Raw genomic sequence first — 8,622 nt, forward strand, 5'->3', positions numbered from 1 at the left:
ACACACACACATACATACATACATACATACATACATAGAGAGAGAGAGAGAGAGAGAGAGAGAGAGATGGAAAATATGATTGATTGATTGATTGATTGATTGACAGACAGACAAAGACAGGACAGACAGTTCATTTAACCAGCAGTCCACTGGGCCCACCAGCCTTTTAAAAGTGATTATGAAGTGAAAAACTTCAAGGGACAATCCTTTAAATCCCCCACCCACCCCCAACTTCGTCCTTCTCCATATATTGAGATTGCAAGTCCCCGAATTCTCTTCCAGCATGGTTATAATTATTCGTTTTGGAAATGCACAAGATTTTCTTTTGCTGCAAGAGGGGAGGCCGCTGCCCTTCAGAAATGAATCTAACGCTTGCCAATGTCAGAGCCGAATTAATAGCCCAGTTTTAGATAATGTATCTGATCCCAAATGTACAACAGAATGAATAACGCCAAATACTAAAAATACGAAAATAATTGCTCTGCTTTTATTACCAACAAAGGTATACTCTTAAAACTTTATTTTGAATGTAGAATGCATGGCTGATTTTTTTTAAATGAGCACTTTACAACTTTCTGCGCCCAACAGCTTCGATCCGAATTTTTTGCAGCCTGGTTCTTAACTGTTGTCAGAACTATTCCCCACGTGTTTCAGGCAGCAAGACACTGCGCATGCGTCAGCATGGTCTCTCCTTCCGTTGGACGAACCTGCCAAACTTCCGGTAAAGGACGAGAGACGGTTTTGCCTGCTTTAGTGAGGTCTTCTCATATGTTTACGCTTCTTCGGCTCCCGTTATGAAGATCACCCGGCAGAAGCACGCCAAGAAGAACATGGGCTTCTACAAATACAATTTTGGTTTCCGGGAGCCTTTCCAGGTGCTGCTGGACGGCACCTTTTGTCAGGCGGCGCTGCGTAACAAGATCCAGATACGCGAGCAGTTGCCAGGTTACCTGGCCGGAGCCACGCAACTCTGCACGACGCGGTGAGGGAAGTGCGGGGGATGGGACGGGGAGAGTTTGAGGGGAGAAACGCGCCTCCATTGGCTGCTACGGACAAGTGACAGGAACGCGAGACGTGACTGCGAAACTGCGCACGCGCGCTCGGTTCCTTGGATGGCCGGCAGGATCGCGCGAGCTCTCCCAAGCAGCGTGGCCTGGGATTGGCTGATAGGAGAGTTCTGCGCGACGGGGGGGGGGGGGAGGCGGTGGTTGCCGGCCAACGGTTAATGACGCGGAAGGGGGGCCACTCGCAGAAGTCCCTGCGAGGCAGCGAAACGAGCATGCGCTGATTCAGCAGCAGTCCCACTTGGGGAGGCTGGTTTGGATTACAGGTAGGCCTCAACTTAGAACTCCCCAAGCAAGAGCCTTCTCTAGATTTAAAACTCTTGAGATCATGTAGTGCTGTCATTCTAACTCTATTAATCAAAGCCACATGGGTACACATGTAGTCCTCAATTTATAGGTTCGTTTAACAACCGTTCAAAGTTATAATAACACTAAAAAGAGACTTATGAACATTTTTCACACTTAGCGACCATTGTAGCATCCCCACGGTCACCTGTTTTACATTCGGATGCTTCACAATGGACTCATATGACCGTCACAGTGTCCCAAGGTCACAGGAACCACTTTTGCAAACTTTTGACAAAGTCAATGGGGAAGCCAGATTCACTTAACAACCCGGTTGCTAACTTAACTGCAGTGACTCACTTAACAACTGGCAAGCAAGGTCGTAAAATGGGAGCAAAATTCACTTAGCAGCAGAAATTTTGGAGTCAGTTGTGATCGTAAATCAAGGACTACCTATACAGGAAAAGGAGAAGAATAATTGAAGAAGAGGAAAAATCAGATAGAAAAGGAGATTATATTATATTCCATCCATGTTGGAAATTAAGAGTAAAAAAAAGTTCTTAGGCCTGTATGTAGATGAAATTACTTTTTCCAGCACCTGAAAAAATGATTTTTACTTGCAATATTTTTCCAACAAATCTTTATGTTCAAAAACTTATGCTAGGAGTAATATATAATGGATAACAATGTGCTCTTCATATTTCCCATAGAAATGTATGATGACTTGTAATCTACTCGCTACATTGATCGTAGATTTGAAGGGAATGTTTTGAAGCCAGTTGCTGAAATCAGGAAATAAAAACAACCTAATTCTAGGCTATCAAATCTGTTGGTACTCTGTTTCCCCAAAAATAAGCCCTCCCTGAAAATAGTGCAACGCAGCAGCCACAAGGTGACCACGCTCACTGCCTCCTGCACCTTAAACATAATAAGACCTACCCAAAAATAAGGCGACGTGCTTATTTGGGGGGTCAAAAGAAAATAAGACCCTGTCTTATTTTTGGGGAAACACGGTAGATAAGGGAAAGAAAAAAGCAGCCAATATATAAGGTCACAGTACTGAAAGTTTGAATGACTATTGTGAAAAATTCCCAAGCACTCAAAAAACCCCAGACAATATTACATTTTAAAGCTTTGTCTGCCTGTTTTTTTTACCAGGTGTTCAGTAGCCCTAATGTTAAAGGACAGAGAATAGATGTTAATAACAAAGGTGCCTATATGTTGGGGACAAGGGTCAAGCAAGCATGTGGAAGCAGAATCAGGATGCAAGTTGTGCAAAACAATGGGACTTGCCTCTTGATGCTCCTTCCATCTTCCTGCCTGTTTTGACACGTACCCACCCTCACCATCACATGGAAGTTTCTGGTCAATTATCTCTTACTGTCCCATCCTACTTTGTGGAGAATACTGGGAGTGAGTGATATTTTGAATGTTTTTATCGTATATACGTACCGTATATACTCGAGTATAGGCCGACCCGAATATAAGCCGAGGCACCTAATTTTACCAAAAAAACTGGAAAAGTTATTAACTCGAGTATAAGCCTAGGGTGGGAAATGCAGCAGCTACCGGTAAATTTCAAAAATAAAAATAGATACCAATAATGTTTTTGAATATTTATTTCAAAGAAAAACAGTAAACTAGCGGTGTATTCAATGAAATACTTCACTCACCTCATGATGCTGATGTCCCGCTGTGATGATGATGTCCCGTGCAGCCGCGGGAGCGATGTTCCGCCTCCTATGACACACGGCACAGTGATTCCTATCATTGGATCACTGTACCAGAGGAGGTGGACATCGCTATGTGGCTGCTTGCCATAACAAGGAGGAGGTGGGACATCGTTGCAGAGCGGCAGGAGGGGGAGGAAGGGGAATCGTAAGACAGCCCTGCATTACATTAGAACGTGAGGAGGGGGGATGGTGCGGTGCGCGCTGCGCGGCAAACTGACACAGAGGGAGGGGAAACTCACAGGGGCGCCGGGCCATTCACGAGTGTCACCCAGCAGCATGGCCCCGCCCCTTTTTCTCCTCCATTTCGGGCAAATTTTTCACTGACTCGAGTATAAGCCGAGGCGGCTTTTTTCAGCCCAAAAAGTGGGCTGAAAAACTAGGCTTATACTCGAGTATATACAGTATATCCCACCATTTAGGGGCTCAAGGTGGTGTACAAATACTCCCTGCTACCATTTTCCTCAGAGCAAAATGCTTTGTTCTTACAACAACAATCCTATGAAATACTTTGGACTGAAAGAGGGTGACTTACCCAAAGTCACACAGTGATCAGTAGATAATATCATTTTATGTTACTATGCTACCTACTATGTAACACTTTAATTTCATATCAATTACTTGATGTCCACTGAACTTGAGCAACTTGTAAATTCAAATAAAAGTGTTTGTTGATACATATTCTTTCTTTAAATATTTACATGCGACTCATCTTAAATCAAATTCTAGGTAGTTCATAGTCCAAGAATAAAAAAACATGTATAAACAATAAAATAAACCAAAAAGAGATGAAATAGATCACATAATGAAATCATACTTGATGCTTTTTTTTCATTTCTTAATGCCTTTCAGTTCATACATATATATTTAATTTCCTGGGAATATATTTAACTTCCTCCATGTATATTTCAAGAAATTTCATTCCATCTTAAGAAATAAAGGCAATTATTGCTTAGCCTTGCAGTTGTGGCATCCCCAAAATCATGTGATCATGATTTGGATGTTTATCTGGAATTAGTTGGATTCTACCTTAATTCCAAAAAGACATTGGTACCTACCATTTATGAGTAGATTTGATTATAAATGTAGACTTTTGATATAATTAAGCTTGTTAAAAATACAAAATAAAGTTTGTGTTTCTTTTTCTTACCATATTTCCCTTTTAGATGTGTGTTAAAAGAATTGGAATGTTTGGGGAAACAGTTGTATGGTGCAAAACTAATTGCACAGAGATCTCAACTTCGCAACTGCTCTCATTTCAAGAATCCAGTGAGTGGTTCAGACTGCCTATTGTCCATGATTGAGGATGGTAATCCACACCATTATTTCATAGCTACACAGGTAAATTTATTTCACTTGAACATATTTGAATAAAATATCCTACCTGTGACCTGAATTAAAAATATTCATTCATTTTCTTCTACATAACTTTGAATAACTGTGTCATTAGACTTTGTTCAGATTTCAAGAAAAAACCCTCTTGCTGCAGTGAATTCATTACTTTCCAACTACTTATCTTTGTTAATTTGCTGTCCTACTTGTGTTACATTTACATATAGTGATAGCTATTCTACAGCTGTTAATACAACATTAGGTTAATTATATTTCAAAAAGTTTAATTACATTTTAGCAAATCATGGGCTGAGGGGATATAACTAGGTTTTTTTAATTTTTCTGTGAAGTGTATTGTGTAGTTTGCACTCACCTGCATCTTGTAACAGGCTCTTTTTTGTGTGTTTTACTTTTAAAAAAATAGGACCAGCACCTGTCCACAAAAATAAAGAAAAGGCCTGGAATCCCTCTGCTATTTATAATTCAGAATACAATGGTTCTGGACAAGCCTTCCGCCAAATCTTTGGCTTCAATACAAGCAATGCACACAAACCAGCTTATTCCGGAGCATCATAAGCAGACCATTACATTTCTGAAAGAGAAAGAAGGTCTTGTAAAAACGTCAGAACCCAAAAAAAGAAAGCGGAAAAGGGCTGCTGGGCCAAATCCTCTCAGCTGCCTGAAGAAAAAGAGAAAAACTGAAGAATCCCAACAGTCTTCCACATCTAAGAAAAAGAGGAAACAGAAGCGCAGTAAAAAGAAAACAGACACTATGACTGCAGCTGTCCCAGATATGAAAGCATAACATTATTCTGAATAGTTGATGTGCATATCCATTTTGTGGACTTTGGATATGTAGTTAATGCTGTTTGAAAAATAAATCATATTTTGTTTTCTTAAAAAAATAGATAGTTTACCATGTATGTCAGGTTGGTGGCACGAGTGAACTCTTCACAACTTTTTTGTCATCTCATTTCAAAGAAATTGTGTACATCTTTTGAAGTGACAGCTGAAATATGTAAGAACATGCTTTATATAAAGCGGCTACAAGGTTAAGATATTTGGTACTTATCAAAACAGAAGGCGTGAGGACGGCAAAATAATCCTTATATGAAGATGCTACCCAGGTTAAATTCAGGATAGGGATGTGCGACTAAGACTGCAATCAGGCAGGATTGAGTTCAGGGATAAGGAACAGCATTCTAGCCAGCTCTTTTTCTACCACCACCATTCTTGTCACACACACACACACATGCACACACACATCGGATTTCAGGAGCAGCTGCTTTGAATTCGTGGTTTCTTCGAACGAGAGCAGTAAAAACTACATTATTCCACCTTTGATTTACTTTGTGTTAATCAGGAAATCCAGCCATATTTGTTATGTTTCTTATGCAATGAAATGCAGTTACTTTTAAGATCTAGGAAAGAAATCCTTGTTTTAAGCATCCAAGAGGCTAGACAGATGTCCCTTTATGCTTTGAATCCCAAATTTCTCCCTTCAAATTTCCCTGGACTAAAAGAGCTTAGTAATGTGCTTTCTTCAGTTAGAGTAGATTTTCATATGTATTGATTCTTGGGTGTGGAGAATACATCTTATATGTCCTGGGAGTTTTTTTGAAGTACGGTGCAGAGCTCATTACAATGTAACCAGTGATCCTATTTTCCATGTTTCAATGCTAAAAATTAATGAGGTCAGTCTAAGCAAATGCATATTTGAAAAAGATCCTAACTAGAACCATAATGCCTATCTAAAAATGTAGCATTCCTACAGTAGGAATATCATGTAGAATACTGTTACAAGAGCTGGAAAAAAATGAACAGTTCGTTTTTGACAATTTAGAATCAAGCCAGCTTTAATTAAATTAAGCCACAGTAATTTAACGGATAGGTCACTGTTCTCCAGATGTTTTAGAATTCAGCTTCCATTAGTTCCAGCCAGCATGGTCAATGACAAAGAAATATGGAAAGTTTGGTCTAATATATTTGACCAAATACCAAATTCTTGACATTTGAAACATCTGGAACCTGCCAGGTTCCTGATCTAGGTTATAAGTGGATATAGAAAATCTGCATGCCTTTGTTAAAATGCCAGGTTTTTGAGATGTAAAAAAAAAAATCAGCGAAAAAAATCACTTCAGAATTTTTTCCACTTTCATAAAACATTTCAGCTATACAATTCAATTGAAAAACAAACTGAAAATGTTTACTGGGGTGGGGGAAAATGAGAGTAATGTAGCTGCATAAATCTTCATATTCTCTTAAGACTGATCAAACCTGTTCAGCTGTTCTAGTAGGAATTTTCTGACATTTACTCAGTTGCCTCTTATAGCAAAAGGCATGTTCAACAGAGAGCTTACAAAGCATCAAAGGAATCTCACTATTGAAAGATATCAGGATAAGGGCACAAAAAAAATTCCAAGGCATTGGATATACCATGGAATAAAGTGAAAATGGTCATAAACAAGTGGAAAAAATACGGCCATGGTGACATTGCTAAGAACCGGATGGTCCAAGAGTCTTCCAGAGTCCTACAGAAACATTAAAGGAGCTGCAGGAAGTTCTGGAATGTACTGGTTGTGTACTACATCTGACAATGTCTCATATTTTTTATATGTCTGGCTTTTTGTATGCCTAGGTATATAGGACAGCTAGATAGAAACATTTTCTTATAAAGATGAACATACAAGCCTGGCTACATTTTGCAAAAACCTACATCGTCTGACAAAAGCATGTGGGAAAATGTTGTCTAATGAAGCCAACTTTAAACTCTGGCCGTAATTCGAGAAAGTACACTTAACACACATCACCAAAAGTTCACCAACAGTGAAACTTGGTGATAGCAGCATTATCTTTTGGGGATCTTTCTTTAGCCGGAACTGGAGTTTCAATCAAGGTGAGAATTATGAAGTTCCAAATATCAGTCAATTTTGGCACAAAGCCTTCAAGCCTCTGCTAAACTACTGAAGAATTTCAGCTCTGGACAGGACAACTCAAAGCCGTGTTCAAATCACCAAAAAATTGGCTTCTTTTGAAGACCAAAGTTTTGGAATGAATCTGGACCTGAATCCAATTGAAAATCTTGGGGTGACCTGAAGAGGACTCTGAACAGGAGATGCCCTCCCAATCTGACAGATTTGGATCGCTTTTGCAAGAGCAAGAATTCCCAAGGCAAGATGGGCCATGCTGATAGGCTCCTACCCACAAAGGCTGAAATAAAGCTATCCTGCTATATGTGCAAATTAGCACATTGTGCTTTTAATATACTGTATTTTTCAGAGTATAAGATGCACTGGAGTATAAGACCCACCCAGGTTTTGAAGAGGCAATTTTTTAAAAAGGTAGATAGGGATAGAGGAAGAAAAAAAGAGAAATACAGTAGGTAGGGAGAGAGAGAGAGAGGGAGAGGGAGAGAGTGAGTAGTTAGGCATGTAGGTAGGTAAAGGGATAGAGAAATAGAAAAATACAGGAGGGAGGGAGAGTGTAGATAGGTAGGTAGAGGAATAGAGACAAATGGAGAAATACAGTAGATGGATAGGGGGTGAGAGAGAGTAGGTAGGTTGGTAGGTAGAGGGATAGAGAAAAATAGAGAGAAATTCAGTAGATCGATAGGGAGAGAGAAATACAGTAGTTAGGTAGGGATAAAAAGAGGGTAGGTAGGTAGGTAGATGTTTCCAGGTATATTTATCCATGTGCTGGAGAAGGAAATAGCTGACAACCTGTAGCACCTAAAACTTTGTTTCTGCTTGGACAGCACTTGATCAATGTAATTCTCATCAAACTAAACAGCTTTCCGAAAGGGGAGAAGAGGCATTCTGCAAACCTCCCCAAAACAGGCTTGTTTTTTTTTCAAAGAAAGAGGCATGAATAGCCTTGGGGGGGGGGGGGGGGGTGATGAGTGCTCCTGGGGATGGGGGCCCCCAAAACAAGCAAAAAAACAGCCCCGTTTTTTGCAAAAGCGGGCCTTTTTTGTCAAAAAATTGCATGCATAGCCTTATGGAGGCTTATAGAGTGCTGCTGGGGGGGAAACAAGCTGGGTTTTTTTGCTCATTTCTGCTCTCCCAAGCCCCCAGCTCCCTGAAAGCCTCCATAAGGCTGATGCACGGCCATTTTGGTGAAGGGGTGGGGCTTCAGGAGGCAAAAAAATGCTGTATTCGGTGTATAAGACGCACCCAGATTTTCAGCCTCTTTTTAGAGAGAAAAAGGTGTGT

General features: G+C 40.2%; 1 protein-coding gene across 1 annotated transcript; it reads left to right on the top strand.

The window, feature by feature from the left end:
- Nucleotides 1-513: 513 nt before the first annotated feature.
- Nucleotides 514-7,187, top strand: UTP23 (UTP23 small subunit processome component). The gene is made up of 3 exons (XM_032223386.1): nt 514-982; nt 4,246-4,420; nt 4,836-7,187. Exons 1-3 carry the CDS (start codon nt 795-797, stop codon nt 5,214-5,216), a joined length of 744 nt encoding a protein of 247 aa, XP_032079277.1. The 5' UTR covers nt 514-794; the 3' UTR covers nt 5,217-7,187.
- Nucleotides 7,188-8,622: the final 1,435 nt, after the last annotated feature.

The sequence above is a fragment of the Thamnophis elegans genome, chromosome 8, assembly GCF_009769535.1.
Source record: "Thamnophis elegans isolate rThaEle1 chromosome 8, rThaEle1.pri, whole genome shotgun sequence".
Classification (NCBI taxonomy): Eukaryota; Metazoa; Chordata; class Lepidosauria; order Squamata; family Colubridae; genus Thamnophis; species Thamnophis elegans.

Coding starts and splice junctions, on each gene's coding strand:
- UTP23 (XM_032223386.1), top strand. CDS start 795: ATGAAGATCACCCGGCAGAAGCACGCCAAGAAGAACATGGGCTTCTAC. Junction 983..4,245: donor ACGCAACTCTGCACGACGCG/GTGAGGGAAGTG, acceptor TTTCCCTTTTAG/ATGTGTGTTAAAAGAATTGG. Junction 4,421..4,835: donor ATTATTTCATAGCTACACAG/GTAAATTTATTT, acceptor TTAAAAAAATAG/GACCAGCACCTGTCCACAAA.